A 21,296-nucleotide genomic window follows, 5' to 3' on the forward strand; every position below is an offset into this window, starting at 1 on the left:
ACATAGAGGTTGTTAAAACCGTCATACGTTCCTGGGTCAAACACCAACCACTGGAATTTTTCCAAAGTGGATTCACAGCTTGGGTTGAGAGGTGGAGAAAATGTTTGAAGGCAGATGGTGAATATTTTGAGTAGAGTCATTCTGTTACTAAGACTTCAAAGTATTTTACTGCAAATTTTCAAATCTGTATCTATAATAAAATTTTAATGTGAGCATTTAGGCATTACTTTTTGAACAACCCTTGTGTATATATATATATATATATATATATACACAGTACATATATACATGGCAGGGTCACACATGCATACATACATATACACATACAGGCTGGGTCACACATACATACAGGCAGGGTCAAAGATACATACAGTACATACATGTACACATACAGGCAGGGTCACACATACAGGCAGGGTCACACATACAGGCAGACAGGGTCACAAATACATACCACACATACATACACACATACATACACATACAGGCAGGGTTACACATAATAACATACATACACACACATACAGGCAGGGTCACGTACGTACGTACGTACGGACGCACGTCCGTCCGTACGTACGTACGTACGTACATACATATATACATACATAGAGGCATGAAGAGTTACACATACACATATACAGGCAGGGAGGGTGATAGACATCACTGGGATACCTCTCTCACCTTAATGCGGACCCGGAAGCTTCTTCCTCGTTGACATGCTACTGTAGCCCCACCCTCTGCTGGGGTTAGATGAATATGTGCTGAGCTCTACCAATCAGGGCTCAGCACAAGCTCCTCTGACCATGGAGTCTCTCACTAGAGCAGCAGGAAGGCAGGACTCTCTGCTGCTTATCCTAATAAGCCAGTTACCAGCTGGCTGCAATACAGAAATACACAGAAACTACAAAAAAGAGGATAGTGCTTGAGGGGGGAATTCAGTAGATTATCTATATAAGATTATCACTCAGCTGAAAATAAAAATATTTCAGCAAGGCTTCTTATAAATAAAATACACATTTATTATACAGAATGAAAAATCAAAAAATTTAAAGTGAAATATACAAAATATATTAAAAATATAAATATAAATTAAAAACATGACACATTTTTATCTGTAATAAAAATATAGCTTGAAATATGCGAATATAGAATAGTGTCTTTTGTAGCTGCAATGTGCCTGTAGACTAATTCATATATAAAAATTGTCCAAATGGTAACAAGAAGCTGGATTCTCACTCCTTTGTTAAATGACAGTAAGTCTCCTATGTAAAGAATTTAGCACAAGCGGATTCCTTAAGGTGCTATACATATACGATCCAAATGCAATACCGCATTAAGCGTTTCATTCAAATGGACCTCTCTATGCCAGTTTAAGGACGTTGGTGGCTGAGGGATGTAATGTCCTCCTGTGTATGGGGACCTCGGTGTGTACTCACTGTTAAATAGCGAAGAGTGCCAACATCAGTCGCACCGGGTCTTCTCCTAGTGAAGCACTTGTGCTGTTGCTTTGGCTGGTAAAAGGTTAATGGAAGCACACTGTTGAATTTCCATTTTATTGGTATTTTCCATTTTTTGGAGAATCCTGTAGAGCGGCAGGGAAGGTGTACCAGGAATGTCTAGATGGTAAGTGAGCACTGCAGACCCTTCTGTCAGAAGCGCAATCCTCTTTTTTGTAGGACAGGACACTGCTGCTGCTCTGTATTACAGCACCTGGCAGGCGCTGGACACGGACCCGGCAGGCTGCAGCTACTTGACAGTTGCTTCCAGAATCCGACTTCAGGGAGCCTTCTGGCAACTAAGGTGCCTGGACCTCGCGCTCCGGTGGAACCGCCCTCCCTACGCCCCTTGGTAGGAGGCCTGAGCTCTGATATGCGCTACTGCATATGCGCAACTTGTTCACACGTCTTTCCTCCCTGGTGTTCTCCGCGTCGAAGCTGGATTATTGGCTGAGACAAGATCAGTTTAAAATTGAATCGCAGCGACACCATCTTGCGACTGGCCGCAAGACGCCATTTTGCGAATGGCCACCAAAGCGCCATTTTAGATAAACTCACACTTTAGTACATGTGGCGATATTACTATTAGCATCATGCAATTGCATCTGTGACCATCGCCATACATTATGGCGATTCACCAAAAGCCCATTTCATGACTTTGCGTAGTTTGGGTGCTCTGGATAAAGTGTATATTATTATAATTCCCCTAAAGGATATATTTTCAAAATTGGATTGCATTAGCTAAACAGAGCAAATGGCCACGTGACAACAAGCCTGTGTAGACAAGCTTCCTGGATATAATGTCTGTTCTCACTCCAGGTGGCCCTGCTCAAATACACACCTTACATTAGCAGGCTTCCTGCAATAAAATACCTTCAAAGCCAAGAGTGTTATCTTAGGTTTGGGTCTTGTAGCTGTGCTAATTTGCATTTACACAAGAGCCTGGGAGAACAAAGGACTTTACTTTTGAGCCTGGGAAGGGTGGAGGCTGCTGAGAGAGGGGGGCGTGTGGAACTATAAGGCTCAGCATTCCACACTGCTAGGTGTTCACTTAGTTTAAGTGAGATTTAAGTGCACCATTTCTCATACACACATTAATACGCACAATTGCGCTGGTAACTAATCGCATATTAGCGAATGCATAAGATCCTGTATGAAAACGCATGCATCTGCCCCAAGTTAACTAGCATCTTTACATCACACCCCGCATACTTACACATTACATATTCACATAAAAGGTTTAATAAGCTTTAAGGTATAAGATTTAAGTTTGTTCAGTTAGTATAAATGCTGTGAAATAAAAATTATTTGGTAATTAAGGTTTTATACATGATAAGTAAGCAGTGTTTGGTATTGTACTGATGCGTACTCTTTCAACAGAATTCTGGTATTATCGGTGTGGAGATCGCATCATGCATTCTCAACTTATGGACCGCAGAGACTTCAAGCAACAAAATGTATATTATATGAACAACTGTTAGGATGTTGCATGGGGCGGGAAACCAGAGACCCTCAGTTGTTGGAGGCTGGGTTGTGTCTATTTGAATCAGCCTGTTAAATGCTCTGTAACAGATGCATCCCCCTTGAGGACCAATGGCATCAGCAACAAACTTCTCTATTGTTTTGTCTATTTCTGGGGGGTATAAATATGTGTGCTCCAACACTGGGTATTAGTCTTCTTGCTGAATGCTGATTGACGAGGGGTTTCTTGCTGATGCCTACATCTGGACCAGAAGCGCTGCGTATGTATACTGTACTTGGGTCTGTATAATTCCTTTGCGCTGAATTGTGTCTGGATCAATAGCATGTAACTGACTGTACTTTTACTTGAATAATACTTTGTGCTTTGGAACCACATGTTCTAAGTCTGGAGTCTCTATTTATTGTATGACTGCGTACGCAAATTAGCATCATCCTTAAAGGTTTATAGGTAGGATATTAGAAGGTATAGACAGGGGTATATAAAGGTTCAATTTCAGTATCATTATCCGTTAATGGATGCACCTCTGAGACTCTCCTATGACAGCAACCCTGCAGTGCCTACTAGGAGCCCGCAAGGACACTGTATCAGCACCGCTATATTAGATGGGCATAGTGATACCTTACCACCAGGGCACATACCACCCAGTCACCCAGCACAATACAGTGCCCAACCATACACTAACGCTACGGGCAGCATCAGTACTATTGTTTACACTCCTGTTATATCACTGAATTATATGCTACTTATTGTTCTACCTGGTTCAAAACACATAAGACCTGGTTAAGCTACTGTATATCACATGTAGGCTAATTGCCAACAGCACCAAACTACTGCGCAAAACATTTGACAGTTTATGCACTCTGACTCACCCGGGGCAAGACAGTAATTTGGTGCCCCCCCTGGTAATTCCCCCATATTAATGGCCCTTGCAGCAGTGCCCCTATAGTAATTTCCCCTTCAGCAGTGCACCTATACTAATGCTCCCTGAGATAATGCCCCTGTAGTAGTGCCCATATAGTAATGCCCCTGTAGTAGTGCCCATATGGTAATGCCTCATAGTAATGACCCTGTAGTAGTGCCCATATAGTAATACCCCCATAGTAATGCCCATGTAGTAGTGCCCAAATGGTAATGCCCCTGTAGTGCCGCCTACACAAAAACCCCCCACAATACTTACATTAAACTCCACTTCTGCATCTGCCACCGTCTGGTCCACCTGGCTGCTCCTCGGAACTATGGGAAATATGTCATGATGTCTCTCCCATAGTGCCCATGGGGAGACCCGGAAGCTGGAGTTCAGGAGAGAACCCCAGCCTCCGGCTACCGCGGCGCTGCAGCAAAAGCAGTTATAAAATGTCTAAAAATCCAAATATCACCAAGTATATCCAGGAGGTGCTCCTAATTGTACAAACAGTGATATCAGTTCAGTTCTTTGGTACTGATGCAGTATCCACCGGATCCTCTTTTCCATTCAATCCCTCATATTGTACCTCAAATAATGCATACAAACAATATCATAGTGTAAGACAGTCAGACTGAATGAAAATCAAGAACCTTCAATCAAGCTTAATTACCAGAAGAAATGGTCTACCATATAAAGTAGACAATCAGGTATGTTCATATCCTCCCTATTTGGCATGTATCACAGTCCTCCACATAACCTCAGGTATTTTTCAAGTGTTTTTCAGAACGTCGTGTTCATTCCATACATAAGGGATATAGTTTATTTAAGCTGATTGGTTGCCATAGGTAACTTCTCTAGTGGCAAACTTCTCCATGCTTTTCACTGCTTCATACATCTACCCCACAGTGATATGCTTATCCTGCTGCACAATTCAACTACTGCTACTCTGCTAATAGCAAATACATATTTTTCAAGTTATCAAGATTGTTTTATTGATGATTGTGTGTATTATGCAATAAATGGAGATTAGCAGACTATAGATTTAGAAATTGAATGATTACCTCCGTATTTGTCCACAGCCCCGACCCACCTCTCAGTTAGGCAGCTCCGTCTCTTCCTCTGATGCGCATTGGAAGTCCCACTACTCTGGTGTACCTGGTGACCGGCAGTCGCTCCTCTTATTCAAATGGCCGCAGTTTTTTATGTAAGGTATCCAGTGTCGATCCGCTCTCTGCTCTCTGTGTCACAGGACAGTTTAACTGTCAGTCTGGCAGTCCCTTTTATAGCCTATGTCCGGGTCCCTGGTACGCGTTGGTTATTCTAATGGTAGTTGTCCAGTGTCTCTATTACAGGCAGGACTCCCCCCCCCCCCAAAGTCAAGCTGGTAGAGACCCCTCAACAACAGTAGTGCCTGCCAGGTGGGAGACACCTTAACTCCCAAGGGGGCCGGTTATACATATAATATAACAAGCTTTTATTATATAACTAATATATAGAGTTTCACAAAACGTAACTCATATAGCTACATAATTATACCCTTAAAATCTGGGGTACCACACATTAAAACCCAAACTAGTCAGCCCAGACGGGGATCTCAGGGTCCCCTTCTGCTAAGCACCCCAGGCCTAGGCTGAAGCCCGGGGCTCTTCCCTGCACCCCTGGCCAGAGGTTGTGGGGGTAATAGTGTGAATAATAGATGTATACTATTGTTTTTTACAGTGGGACTACAAGTGCCAGTGTGTCTGCCCTTTGGCACTTGTGGAACTACAAGTGCCAAAAGGTGGTCGACACCCGTACCCCCACTGTAAAAAATATAGTAAACAAAGCACAGTACACACACATCATAGATAGCAACATTTTATTACACACTAAACACACTAACACTTGAGGTGTTAATGCTTTGGCCAGGGTGACCCAGTGAAAGGGTCCCCTGGCTGCGAAATTACACCCTGGCTAGTTTGAGTCCAGTGCTGGTTTTAAAAATATGGGGATCCCCACGCAATTTTGTCCCCATATTTTTAAAACCAGGACTGGCTCACAGAGCCCAGTGCTGGTTCATAAAATACGGGGTACCCCTACACATGTTGTCCCCCATATTTTTAGAACCAGGAATGGCCCGATGTTGGCTATGTTTTCTGGGGGGACCCTTTAATTTATTCTTTAGTACACACAAACAGCCTGTATGTATCTCACTGATATGTGCAGACTTCTTGTTCGGGTGTGTTAGGTGAGGGAAACAAGGATTAAACAAGGGTAGGAGCAATCACATACACCATCGGAAAACACGATCCTGACAAACACGGTAGCTTAGTAATTTCCGAGATTCTTTATGAAAAAAAAACCAGAGTCTGATCGTTCCTACCATGTTTAATCTCAGACAAACACGGGCAAAACAAATTTTAATACATTTACCCCTCAGCGTGTAGAAGAGGTGTCAAAAAACTGAAACCCAGAAAATCAGTGCAAAAGAAAAATCAATAGAGCAAACTGTATGTTCAGAAACATCACAAATCCCTGAGGAGAGTCTAAGTGGTTCGCAAGTGCTATGTGTAAGTCTGACCTTTCTAAACTCATGCACCCTCTGCCAATGTGGAGATTAGCAGCACAAGTCAAGAAGTTGCTTACGTAGACATTGAGGATGCTACGGTAGAAATGCAAAAGAATGAGGGGGATATTTGTGTATCTGACGCAGGCACTAATGAGGATGTTGATGATGAGGATGTTCTTTGTGTAAGTGAAACACCAGTGGAAGCATAATAAGAAGAAGACCATTGTCATGTCTGAGCAAAAGATGAAAAAAATCCACCGTTTATGTGTGGAATCATTTATACCCAAAGCTGGACAACAGTAGTCTAGGAACCTCCTCCCTGCTACATCATTTGCAGCGCATTCATGAAAAGTTTTTGGCAAAATCAGTAATTTATGCTAAAAAAGTAACAACAAGCAGTCCAGCGTCAGCTAGCTCACTTCTCTCTGCTAGATCCAAGCACCTGAAATCTCCACCTACAACACTTTCACCATCATTCAGTTATGATCGGAACTAGTCCTGCATCCAATTTGATAAAACTAAGTGAGTCCTCCCCAATCCAGGATTCCTCAGAAGAATCCTTGAGCACTAGGCCTGCTGCTGCTAGGGGTGGATTTCAATTCCAGAAGGGAACCAAGAAGACTACTACTAATAGTAGTAGTTTAAAAAAACAAGTGACTGTAAAACAATCCTTTTTTAGAGGAAGCAAGAATGACAGCTGTCACCCAGTTGCATAGCAGATCACTGATGCCATAACAGCTATGTTAGTATTAGATATGTGTCCAATATCCGCCATTAATGCAGTGGGTTTTAGACAGTTAATTGAGGTCCTATGCCCCAGCTACAAAATCCTATCTAGGTTCCACTTCACTAGAAAAGCAATTCCCAGCCTGTACAGGGACAAACTAAATTAGTGCCCTCCAATATGCCATTGAACCCACTGTCAACAGATAATTGGACATGCGGAACAGGGCAAACTAAAGATTACATGACTGTAAAAGCCCACTGGGTGGGAGTATTGCCTCATTCAGCAGCACCAACAGCAGCAGCAACATCTAACAAATGCCAGCTCATTCAGAGGCAGGCTACTCTGTGTATCACCAGCTTCACCAAGAGACATCCTAGTGTCAACCTTTAAAAAAAACTCAGGGAAGTCATTGCAAAATGGATTAACCCACTTGGACTTTACTTGGGATTTGTGATTTCTGACAATGCCACAAATATTGTGAGAGCATTACAGCTGGGTGATTTCGAACACATATAAGTGCTGTGTCTCCATGCAGTGTGAGCAGAGTGTGTAGCAGTTGGTGGCCATTTTTTTTAATCAAAATATTATCTGTGTGTATTATCCCTCATACTCTCACTCTCTGGTGCTCATAAATGTAACCCTGTGTCTCCACACTCCATGCAGTGTGAGCTGATTCAGCAAGGATCACTATTGCAATCGCAGCTCCGTAATTGCATGCTGATCCACTGCGAAAATATGCTAATGAATGCAATTGCAATGCCGTAGCAGCCTAACATAAAGACTCCCACATCCCCTTACACACATCCGTAATACTTAGCTAAATAGTGATACCATTGGTCCGTCGCGCAGAATTACAGCAGCCCTTACCTTACTTGGAAACTCCTAACTTCATTGCACGCAGTGGGAGCTCAAGCTGCATATCCTATCGCAATGATTAATTTAGGCACACCCAAGCAACGGCGTCCAAATGCACAGACACGCCTGCGTTTCACTGACCACACCCCTGTCACCACCCCCAAATGCTCTCTGTCTGTCACTCACTGTTCGATGTTTAATCCTGCTCTGTTTGTACGCAGTGCAATCGTAGTTCAGCGGTCACCCACGCGCACTGCGGATTTGACGCATGCGTAGTGAGTAACAATCGTCCGACTGCATACGCGATCACATCTGTGATCCTTGCAGAATCAGGCCCTGAGTTTGTTGCAGTTGGTGGACATTTTTTTTGCCTTTTAACAAAAATTGCATTGTATTATCCCTTATACTCAGACTCTCTGATGTTCAGAAATGTACTACATGTTCTACAGGGCTGTGTTACCCAATTAGGGCAGGGGGAAAGGGAGTAGTATGGCCAGCCGGTCAGTGTCCTCTTATTTAGTATACAATAGGTTGATTTGGTGTTAGCTGCTCTGCAGTGCAACTATTAAGATTCTTGATTCTTGGCTTCTCCTTCTACCCTTTTCAGTGATCCTTGGCTACTGACAGCCTAATCTTTCATGTTCTTCCTTCTTAAGTTTTTTTTTTAAATGTAGTACTACAGGGTTGTGTTACCAAATTGGAGGGGGGAGGGTAGTATGGCCAGCAGGTCAGTCTCCACTTTTTTAGGCTGATTTGGAGTTAGCTGCTCTGCAGTGCAACTATAAGATTCTTGGCTTCTCTTTCAACCCTTGTGAGGAATTGTTGGCTACTGACAATATAATCGTTTATGGTCTTAAATTTAGTTTTCTTAATCAACTAATTAATCAATCAATGAATCAATTAATTAATGCACCACTTTTATCCATATTGGGTGCTTGTTTTTTTTATAGCATTTTCCACTACATACTCTACCTCATTTCCCTCTACTTCTCTTGGGCCTCTGATCTAGTCAGTGGCGTCACAAGGGGAGTGCGGGCCACACCCAAGTGTCACCCGCTGAGGGGTGACACCAAAGTGCCGGCTCCTCCTTAGTGACAGGAGCTGATTGCTGCATTGTTGCATTACATGCAGCACTCAGCTTCCGAAACAGTGAGGGAGCCAGCACTGCACACAGATTGGTCCCCGGATGCAGTCCGCACCTCAGAGACCCCTGGAAGGATTACAATGGGGGTTTGGGCCACAAGGCCATGTCCCCTACCTGTTAGGCAGCGCTCCCTACCCACGAGGTCTTGGCCCCCCGTGCACACTACAGCCCTCCACTAACCGGGTGTCACAGCAGGGAGGACCGCCACTGGATCTAGTTCTTGATTAATGAAAACATTCTGTAGCATTGTATAGTTTATATTATACTGCCAACCTGTCTGCCACTGGAGTGTCACTCTGTTTCCTAGATGTGCCATATTGGAAATTGAACTGCCACATGTTTATGCTGCCCACTGCTGTCACTTAGCTTAGTCAGCCAGCTAGCTCGGTGCAACCTTTTGGCCTAAACTCTATGAAAACTATATTGTGGGGTGGTTAAAATTGACTGGAAATGACTGGAAATTAATGTTATTGAGGTTAATACTGTAGGAACAAAAACAGGCCAAAATGATGTGATTTATAAAGATCTAAAACCAAAACCCGTGAAGACGGTTTTGCCAAAACCAAAACACGAATTTAATCCAGATCCAAAACATGGGAGTCGGCGCACATCTCTAGTTCCTATAATAGATGTTTAACTGGAGCCCTCACAAGTCAGATATCGCACTAATTTTTCAGATAATTTTCAAAGACGCACATTTATTACATTTCATGTATTCTAATTCAATTAACTAATACAACTGATTCATTGTTTAGGAAAAACAATACAAATGTAATACTACAAAATGATAAAATAAACACATTGCCAATTACAGTAAAATGACGGTGTACAGTGCAGATGAGCCACACTTCTCATATTCAATGACATTATGAATTCTTATCCGTTTCCTTCATTTGTTCAGGTAGATGTGTGATGTATTGTTTGCCAAATTCCACGTCCTCTGGGTTTTCTTCAGGAACCTAAGGAGACAGAGGGAGGGATCAATCCCCAGATATGGAATCCTATCTCTTCCATGTTGCTGAAGATTGGAGCACCTTACATACACAATGTTTTTCAAGGAGACCATCATAGCGGAGATATGCATTCATTTTTGAGCACATAACTTATGCACAGTCTGAATGGTGGCTTTAGTCTAAGTCTACATCTATAAAGATTTGGAGTGAGTAGAAACATGGGAAGTTATATGTTATATGTTCACCCCATCTCTGCCTGCATACATGAAGAAAATTTACTAAGCTGTGTTAGGAGATAACTTGAATGGTGATAAGGTACCAGCCAATCCAGTGGCAAACGCAGGATTTCTAGAGGGGGGTTTCCAAATACTTGATTTTAGAGTGAGTGTGGCCAGTCCGTGAAGAGGGCATAATTAGTACTTATCCAGCTTTAATATGCGTTATACAATGTGTATTGTGTCATAATTCCAGCATATACAGGATCACAGTAAGCCATTAGATGCGTCAGTAAGCCATCCTGCCTGAGCTGAATGTATTTATTTTAGATGTGGGCAACATTCCAGAGTATTGGAGCAAGTTTGAGAGCCTGGAGCTGCAGCAGAAGGACCTAGCACTGCCCTGGACATACAGTATATGTACATATTGGGCTCTGTAGCAGTACATCTCTAACAGTGCATGTTTTCCAGATCTTCTAGTTGGTGCACAGGTTATTTATTACTGGCTGATACATGTTAAAAGATCCACAGGTGGTGCTCATTATTTCATTTGTAATACTGAGAAGAACATGCAGCACTAGTAAAATTCTATTTATATTACTATTTCTACTGTGGTCATGGTATGTGCTGGGGAGGGGGGTTTCCAGGCAGACGGAAACCCCCTCTGCGTGTGAATATGCAATCAGCTCCTAACTGCCATGTCACAGGCTGTGGCGTGTGTTCAATTAGCTGCAAAAAGCCCGAATCTGTATAAAAAAGGATCGCGGATTGCGACTTTTCACCAGTCAGAAACTTTTTGCTGTATTCAATTGCATACACTTTTCCCGTAAGCGGAAAGTCAATCACTGTAATACGCAAAAAAGATTCGCCTCTGAATAAGTGGAGAAAAAAAGGGCAAAATCGCTATTTTGGGGTGCAAAGCTGGGGAAACCACTCAGCAACCTTGGGACAGCCCCGCAAAGGATAACTGCATCAAAAAAGCCCTAAAAAAAGTGATGAATACCCCAAAAAAGCACTTTGAAATTGGGGGTGAAAAAGTGCAAACTGGGGGTACAAACTTAAAAAATTAGCAAGATAGACTTTTGGGGGGTCTGCAAGTATGGGGGAGGTGAGTTTTTTTGTTGCAGGTGTTTGCTTGAGGTGTGTTTTTTAAGTTTTTTAAAACTTCACTTTAGCAACTTTAAACCATGCTTGCAGCCATTTTCAAGCACTCCAAATTTGGCAGAACTACTTTTTTTCACCAAAAAAACCTGCTTAATGCTATTCTTCACCACTTGTGTAAAGGAACTAATTAAAGGCAATTGACACTACTTAAGTACCCCAAATAGCTTTATTAGGGCTATTCGGGGGCATGTACATTGATCCCCAATGTTAGTGCATGTTGTGGGGAGTGTCAGGCTGATTTCCCCAATTCTGACAGCACTTTTCGCCTGGTTCACATTCGCTGGGTTGCATTTCGCGTGTTTTGGACGGGGGCGCGTACAAAATTTTTGCGCCCAAAACACGCGATGCCAGCTAAAAGTACGGCATACAAAAAAGTATCGTGGGTACGAAACTAATTGAATACTGCCCTGTGTTTGATAAATGTCAGGAGCTGATTGGCTGGTACCTTATCACCGTTCACTTTATCTCCTAACACAGCTTAGTAAATAGACCCCTTTGATCCCTAAATGGATTGAAATGTCGACTCTTATGATGCTATAATATGGATTAATACATCACCTTTCATTATTGTCGTCAAGCCCGGTGAGTGCCGTGCTCTTTGGATTATGTTTGTACGGTCTCATGGATGGATGCTGCCTTGCTATGTCTCTACAGGAGCACCCCTGCAGTTGGGATATCAATAACTGTGAGTGCAAGCTTATCTTCTTGTTTGTGTGTGTATATACATAAATCTCTCTCTCTCTGACTACAATTATTTCATATGTTGTTGCTGTAGTTGGCCAACTAAGTAAATATCGATTTCTCATGCAGCAATTCAAAATATAAATGATTATTTGCCAAGTACATCCATGCCTCCTTAGTACATTGCCATAACCACATGGAAAATTATTTCTAATATATCTATGTCAAGATGATGAGGAATGCTCTGGCCTATAATGTGTCTGTGATGGAAAATTCTCTGCATTTATGTTGTGGAGCAAGTTTACCTACACTACAACTCTCCACTTACTCAGGATGAACATAGGGCTCAATTTAATTAGACGCCATGGGGCTGAGTACAAAAATCCACAAGTCCAGGGTGAGATCGGACTGCGTGGGAAGTAGAGGCATTGGCGGCGTTTTCATGCTTTTACTACGGCAACTCACCCCTTTGCTTCTAGTTGAATTTACCTCATAAACAAGGCAAGAGAGGTGGGATAAAGGTTCCTACATCTGTAAAGTTTAAAAAATGTTTTGGGGCATATTTATCACAATCCGTATCTCAGGTGCAGAATGGCTGTGATAAATTCGCCCAGTATCGCAATGTGATATTTGAATACATCACAAGGATGTATTAAAAATTGCATGCAGGGACAGAGCTTGCAATAAATGTCCCTGCGAATCCACTTCACACACATTTCTATGTATTTTTTGCAAAAAATAGTGAGAAGGTGTCCGTGAATGAACCGCTGGCTCACCAACGCAACCTAGTTTTAGGTGGAGGGTTAGGATTAGGGTTTACAGTTAGACACTATGGGGAAGGTTAGGGTTAGGCACTAGAGTAGGAGGGTTAGGTTTAGGCTGCGAGGGGGGGGTGAGGTCATGTTTAGGCTGCAGACTGGAGGCTGAAGTTTAGGCTTCGGGGAGGAGGGTTAGGTTTAGGGTAGGATACTTAACAGGTGTCGGTATCCTAACCCTGTTGGGACGCTGGCATCGCAATTCTGACCGGGACCCCGAAAGCCGGCATCCCATACCCAACCCTTTAATAAATTTATGTGATACTAAAATAATGTGAAAAGGGTGTGAAAACACCTGTTTTCACATTATTTCAGTAAAATAATGTTAATATATATGCCCCTCAGTCTTTCTTCTCTTGTTCCATTACTTTTGTTTCCACTTGAGTGCAGCAAGCTTATTTATGTATATTTTGGGGACATAAGCCCACCAATAGAGAACTTGTGCTTACATTAAGCAGTACAATTTATCTGGATAGCAACAACAACTCTTTACCCAATCTGAATTAGTGATGAATTTGCTGGGATGCAAGGACAAAGCTCACTTCTGTACCTTGAGTTATATACACACCTATACAATCCTCAGGTCGTTCTTTCGATTTCAACCCATTCTTTGAATATCGAAAGAGTGTGTGTTTGTCGGATGTTGAAGGATCGCATATTGGGGGTCATTCAGACCCACTCGCAAGCGGCAGTATGCTCGCAAGTGGGTCGATGTTCCCCACTGCGCATGCGCACGACGGAGGGAGCTCCGTCGTGCGCATGCGCGAGACCCGGACTGCGACAGCCAAGCTGTCGCTCCGGGTCTCGCACCAAAGGGGGCGTGCTGTCGATGTTGATTTACAGCACGCCCCCTTTGGTGGGCGTGCCGGGGGCGTGCCTGCCAAACGGAGGCGTTCCCATGGGAACGCCTACCGTCTGAAGCCGGCCCCACTGGCATCACTAGTGCCAAAATCACTCCAGGGCTTGTGGCAGGGAGACCCTACCGCAGGGTCTCCGTCGCAAGTCCGATGGTCGCGATGGTCAAGACCATCGCGACCATCTTTTAGGACGCTCGTATATGCTGTGGGTGGTGACCCACAGCTATACGAGCGTCCAGGAGGACGCTCCATTTTAATGGAGGAGGGCCCTGATTCAGAGCGAGCGCTCTGGTCAGAGCGTCCGGCTCTGAATCAGGCCCTTTATGTGCAGTTTAATATTCTTCCAATTTGATCAGGCCAGATCGGACCAAAAGTGCAGAGTGGGCCTGATTCAGAGCCGGACGCTATTTGCGGACGCTCGTTCAGAAAAAGGGGCCGGCTATTTAAATTAAGCGCTCGCTCTTTGCGGTCTGTTGACACCTCTATGTCTGAACGAGCGAACAAAACATGCGCTCACTATTTTGGAAAAAACGCCCCCTGGACGCTCGCATCATACGTCATCTCCGCTATTTATTTGATTAATCGAGTACATCGAAAGGCGTATGAACTGCTCGCAGTGCTTGTGGTTGGATTTTCCTACCGCAATCATGCGAGCAGTTCAGGCTAATAGACAACTAAGTAACGTGGTCAATGACGCTGCTTTGTTAATTATGCACACCCTTATAACGCCCGTTTTGACCGTTTGGCACGCCTGTGTTCGGATCTTCACTCCCCGTTTTCAGCACCTTCCCCTGTTACCACCCACAAACGCCTCATCCTGTCATTCAAATTAGCAGGCATTCGCTATTTTGCGAGCACACGATTTTCGCACTGACTGGTTCGCGCATGCGTACTAAAACCCATACGCATGCGCAGATGTGCGAACATCGCTCAGAGCGAACGAGCGGCCGCTTACGAGCAGCTCTGAATCAGGCCCAGTGTACGCACCTTCGATCGTTCTTGCGATTTTACACCAGCAGCAACCTGTCACTCACTTTGCGTATGGTTCCTCTTTACGAACGTAGTCACAATGCAATTATTGTGCATGCGCAGTGTGGCATTTGCACATGCGCAATAGCAAACAATCGCTCAAAGTGCATACACATCGGCATTGCGACCGTTACTAAATGATACCAGATTGATCACAATGGTGTGTACCCAGCTTTAGATGGCCACAGCCAGAGCCGTAACTAGACTTTTTGGTGCCCTGTGCGAGAAAGAGCATTGGCGCCCCCCTCATTTTTCAAAGGGGCATAGGGCCTGATTCAGAGCCACTCGTAAGCGGCAGTACGCTCGTTCCGAGTGATGTTCGCACTTCTGCGCATGCGTACGGTTTATAATACGCATGCGCGGACCAGTTAGTGCGGCCGAAAAATGTTTGTTCGCTATATAGCGAATGCCTGCTTCTTTGAGTGACAGGATGAGGTGTATGTGGGTGGTAACATGGGAAGGTGCTTGAAAACGGGGAGTGGAATTAAGAACGCAGGCGTGCTTAAAGGTCAAAACGGGCGTTTTATGGGTGTGCATAATTAACAAAGCAGCGTCATTGACCACGTCACCTGGTTGTTTTATAGTCAAAACTGCTCGCAATATAGTGGTAGGAAAAACCAACCACAAGAATAGCGAGCAGTTCATACGCTGATCGATGTACTCGATTAATCTAATAAATAGCGGACATGACGTATGATGCGAGCGGCCAGGGGGCGTATTTTTCAAATAAACGTCCGCAAGTTTTGTTCGCTCGTTCAGACATAGAGGCGTGAACAGACCGCAAAGAGCGAACGGTTCATTTGAATAGCCAGCCCATTTTTCTGAACGAGTGAGCGCTAATTGCGTCTAGCTCTGAATCAGGCCCATAATGCACCCAAAAAAGGGCCATTGCTTCATGGGGAAGGGCTAGGGAAGAGATAGGGGAGGCCAGGAGATGCTGGGGATGAAATAAGAGGAAGCTACAAGCAAGAATGATAATAAACAGATATTTGACAGGTCCAAACAGCGCCCCCTGCCCTGTGGTGCCCTGTGCGATAGCACCGGCCGCACTACCCTAGCTACGGCCCTGGCCACAGCCACAATAGTGCAAACTGCATGCATTAAATGTAAATGATCCTAATGACGTCAGTCTAAGCTCTAAGGTACAAGTGAAAGCTTTGTGCACTGTGCTTGGAAAATGGCCTTGGTATTTTGTATTCAACCTGTCCTTCATTTAGATAAGTCACCTAGAGTAGTAATATGCAACACAGACACATGATGATAATATGCACTGGTGGCTCCAGAGGTGAGGCTGCAGCGCAGTCCAAAATTCAAATAGGGGAACCACACCAGCTGCCACCCCAAATGCTGCCAAATATCACCGGCACGGACTCACTGGCAGTTGGTGTGGCTCCTATATGGAGCCGCAACCGATAATATGTAAAGTTATGTAGAACACTCTCACTAAAATAGGAATTCAGTGCATTAGAGTAACGAGGTGGTGATTAGTTCACATTTTTGTTTTACTCATTATAGTCATTGGCATATTTGTATTTATAGGTTAGTATAAATACATATATATGATTGCTTGTAGTAGCCTTTTATTTATCTGCAGCTAATAAAAGCGAATTGCATTCATTTCATGTCATAGGATTCTGTATACGTGTTATGTTCTATTGCCATCTAGTGGCAAAAACTAAATTAGCATTTTTGTTCTCAAAGGGCAATATTGTTTTATTTTAATTTAACACACATCTACAGTACAAACAACAACAACAAAAAGCCAGGAAAAATTCAGACCACACTGTTCTGTAACTTAAATAGTTAGCCAAAATCAAAGCAACCTTTGTTTCTTATAGCCATTATGAAGACAGTAAAATATTGGGTTATTGAACACTAGGGGGTATATTTACTAAAGAGTGGGTTTATAGAATTGGAGATGTTGCTCATAGCAACCAATCAAGTTCTAGCTAATAATAAGTAGAATCTGATGCTGTAGGTTGCTATGGGCAACACCACCACTTCTATAAACCAGCACTTTAGTAAATATACCCCTAGTGGCGCATTATGTACACATACAAACTGCAAACACATTATGAATTTCCTTTTGTTAAGACAAGCTTACACCTGCCCTAGTGGAGCAAGAAAATACTTGCAAATCTGTCATTTTGCCAATCAATGCTGGTTGCTGAGCAACAGTATACCAATTTCAGGTAAGGAATTTTCTAACATATTTTGTTTAATGTGAAACATTAAATTCTGCATACAAAAATAAAGATTGTATTAAGCATTCATAAAGCTCATAATAAAGGTGCATCATTTAGTTTATTGAAATGTAGTCAGGTGAGGAAGTCAGAAGGGTAATTTTATGAGACAAATAGATGTACCAAGATTTGTACCTGAATCTCTATTGAAAATATGTGTAATGCTACAGTTTACAATTACTGTTGCTATTTTTTAATAAATAATGCAAATGATACTATGAAGTACATTACTCTCACCTCCCAATACACTTTATCCTCAAAGCAGTTCTCATCCGATGGATCGCCCCAAAATGGTAACTTCAGAAAGAAGCCTAAGAAAGCAGAAAAAAGAACCAGCTCTGTTAGTGTGTGGTCCTACTGTACGGTTATCAAATACAGGGCCTGATTCAGAGCTTTACGTTATGCCAATATTAACGCAGTTGATCGATTTTTTGCTACTGCGCATGTGCAAAACCCCAAAGAAAGTCTCACTGCGCATGATCAAGCTGTAATCATGCATGCCATTCGCCATGTCTCTGTGATTGCATGGTACTGACCAGATCACTGCGATCCATGGGCGTTCCTGGGTGGAGTCAGGGAGCTGGCCAAAAGTGTTCGCACAAGGAGAACCTGGCCATGGGTGTGTTATGGGAGTCATGGCTGCATTCCCAGTCACAGATCCACAGTCTCAGAGGCTTGCGAGCCCCTCAACCCAGAGTAAATACAGGGGGAGGCGTGATCAGTGTTACTGTTCCCCCCACAGGCAAAGGAGACTGCAGCAGCAGCGAGCAACAGTCTCCCACTACAGCCCAGCACACAGCAGCATGTGTTGGGCTGCTAACAGGTATGAGGGGTGGCGACACACCCTGGCCCCCGCCGGGCCCCTCCACCAAGCCCAGGCCTAGGTAATTATTAACCGCCCATCCCACCTCTCGGCGCCCGTGTGTGTGAGTATATATATATACACACACACACACAGAGCTGGCCCTAAGCATTGGTATTATAAGCAAATGCCTATGGGCGACTGGAATGCCCTAGGGGCATTCCAAGGCTTTGCCTCCCCCCCGCGCCAGCCGCTGCCCCCACCTACCACGCTGTAAGTCAACCCTGCATCCCCGCCGCCACTGATACCCTCCCTCCCAGCACGCTGCCAGGATTGGAGCTTTCCGATCGGGCAGTACAGCGGATGGCAAAGCCGGTCATGTGACTTTTGACCATGATCCGCATCCGCTCGGCCCTTAGTCAGAATGAGCTTCTGCACAGAAGCTCATTCTGTCTACAGGAGGAGAAAAGATGGCCACGGGAGGGCATGCTGCGCATTCCCTGCAGCTGCCACACCTCCCATGGGCCTTTGCGGAGCAGAGCCATGAGTAACAACTCACGGCTCCACCTCCGCCTCCATCTTAGACGCCCAGGCCCAGCCAGCCATCGTGAATAACTTAGAAGGCAAGGTAAGAAAGTAACAACACAGCACAGCATCATTTAAAACAAAGGAGGCAGCCAGGCGAGTGAGTGCTTTCTCACTCCGACTCTGGGTATATTAGGTATGTTAAAAAAATTAATGTTTAGCTGGCTAGCTGGGAGAAAGGTGGGCACCCATGACTGGTGCCCTGGGGTTGGGGGCAAAGAGTGGTTTTGTCCAGAGTAGACCAGTGCTGGGTCTGACTGACTATGAGAGGAGAGGGGGGTGGTGTCATCTGTGTGTGTATATATATATATATATATATATATATATATATATATACACACACTATATATGATATACATATGTATATTAGGGGTGTGCACCGGCCACTTTTCGTGTTTTGTGTTTTGGTTTTGGATCTGGATCTTTCTTCGTGTTTTGGATCTGGATTGGTTTTGCCAAAACCACCCTTCCGTGTTTTGGGTTCTGGGTTTTGTGTTTTGGATCTGTATTTTTTTGAAAAAAAGCATAAAAACAGCTAAAATCACAGAATTTGTAGGTTTTTCTGCTCCTATGCTATTATTAACCTCAATAACCTTAATTTCCACTCATTTCCAGTCTATTCTGAACACCTCACACCTCACGATAGTGTTTTTATGTCCAAAAGGTTGCACCGAGGTAGCTGGATGACTATGCTAAGCGACACGAGTGGGCGGCACAAACACGTGACCCATCTAGGCGTGATACTGCAGTGGCAGACAGGATGGCAGTTTGAAAAACTAGGCCCCAAACTGTACATAATGCAAAGAAAAAAAAGAGGTGCAAGATGGAATTGTCCTTGGGCCCTCCCACCCACCCTTATGTTGTATAAACAGGACATGCACACTTTAACAAACCAATCATTTCAGCGCCAGGGTCTGCCACACAACTGTGGCTGAAATGATTGGTTCGTTTGGGCCCCCACAAAACAAGCTGGCAATTAATCTGTCTCTGCACAAACTGGCTCTACGGAGGCAAGATGTCATCCTTATCCTCCTCATCCACCGATTCCTCACCCTCTTCAGTGTGTACATCCTCATCCTCACAGAGTTCGTCCCTGCTGGAACCACAGGTCCCTCTGTACGTTCTGGAGGCTGGTCTCCCTGGAAGAGTTGATAATTCATTTTATGAACATCATCTTCTCCACATTTTGTGGAAGCAACCTCCTACGCCTTTCGCTGACAAGGTTCCCGGCTGCACTAAACACTCTTTCGGAGTACACACTGGAGGGGGGGCAACTCAGGTAAAATAGAGCCAGTTTGTACAGGGACCTCCAAATTGCTTCTTTTTCCTGCCAGTACAGGTACGGACTGTCTGACATGCCTACTTGGATGCTGTCACCGATGTAATCCTTTAACAGATAGACGCACGCTTGTCGCTGCTGCTTTAAGGATGCAGGTGCGGCTACAGCCCACACAATTCACAAAGACAGAAAAAAGAAGAATATTTTTATTGTTTGTGTAGCACACTTTGAGGGTGTCACCACCCTTTAACAGACAGACGCACGCTTGTCGCTGCTGCTTTAAGGATGCAGGTGCGGCTATAGCCCACACAATTCACAAAGACAGAAAAAAGAAGAATATTTTTATTGTTTGTGTAGCACACTTTGAGGGTGTCACCACCCTTTAACAGACAGACGCACGCTTGTCGCTGCTGCTTTGAGGATGCAAGTGCGGCTACATCGCACACAAGTCACAAACACATTAAAAAAATAGTTTTTTATTTTTTGGAGCACTTTCAGAGTTACACCACCCTTTAACAGACAGACGCACGCTTGTCGCTGCTGCTTTAAGGATGCAGGTGCGGCTACAGCCCACACATTTCACAAAGGCCGAAAAAAAAAGAACAATATTTTAATTGTTTGTGTAGCACACTTTGAGGGTGTCACCACCCTTTAACAGACAGACGCACGCTTGTCGCTGCTGCTTTAAGGATGCAGGTGCGGCTACAGCCCACACAATTCACAAAGACAGAAAAAAGAAGAAGAATATTTTTATTGTTTGTGTAGCACACTTTGAGGGTGTCACCACCCTTTAACAGACAGACGCACGCTTGTCGCTGCTGCTTTGAGGATGCAAGTGCGGCTACATCGCACACAAGTCACAAACACATTAAAAAAAAATTTTTATTTTTTGGAGCACTTTGAGAGTTACAACACCCTTTAATAGACAGACGCACGCTTGTCGCTGCTGCTTTGAGGATGCAAGTGCGGCTACATCGCACACAAGTCACAAACACATTAAAAAAATAGTTTTTTATTTTTTGGAGCACTTTCAGAGTTACACCACCCTTTAACAGACAGACGCACGCTTGTCGCTGCTGCTTTAAGGATGCAGGTGCGGCTACAGCCCACACATTTCACAAAGGCCGAAAAAAAAAGAACAATATTTTAATTGTTTGTGTAGCACACTTTGAGGGTGTCACCACCCTTTAACAGACAGACGCACGCTTGTCGCTGCTGCTTTAAGGATGCAGGTGCGGCTACAGCCCACACAATTCACAAAGACAGAAAAAAGAAGAAGAATATTTTTATTGTTTGTGTAGCACACTTTGAGGGTGTCACCACCCTTTAACAGACAGACGCACGCTTGTCGCTGCTGCTTTGAGGATGCAAGTGCGGCTACATCGCACACAAGTCACAAACACATTAAAAAATTTTTTTTATTTTTTGGAGCACTTTGAGAGTTACAACACCCTTTAACAGACAGACGTACGCTTGTCGTTACTGCTTTGAGGATGCAAGTGCGGCTACAGCCCAC

General features: G+C 44.0%; 1 protein-coding gene across 1 annotated transcript in view; it reads right to left on the minus strand.

Moving 5' to 3' along the window:
• Positions 1–9,321: 9,321 nt before the first annotated feature.
• Positions 9,322–21,296, minus strand: part of RHCG (Rh family C glycoprotein) — a 118,001-nt gene continuing 106,026 nt past the window's right edge. The window contains exons 9-10 of the mRNA XM_088473033.1: positions 17,352–17,425; positions 9,322–10,116 (exon numbers count right to left, since the gene is read on the minus strand). Coding sequence (XP_088329159.1) covers positions 10,024–10,116; positions 17,352–17,425 — 167 coding nt within the window. The 3' untranslated portion in view covers positions 9,322–10,023. The remainder of the gene's footprint in view (positions 10,117–17,351; positions 17,426–21,296) is intronic.

This window comes from Taudactylus pleione, unplaced genomic scaffold (genome assembly GCF_031769625.1).
Source record: "Taudactylus pleione unplaced genomic scaffold, aTauple2 ptg000129l, whole genome shotgun sequence".
Classification (NCBI taxonomy): Eukaryota; Metazoa; Chordata; class Amphibia; order Anura; family Myobatrachidae; genus Taudactylus; species Taudactylus pleione.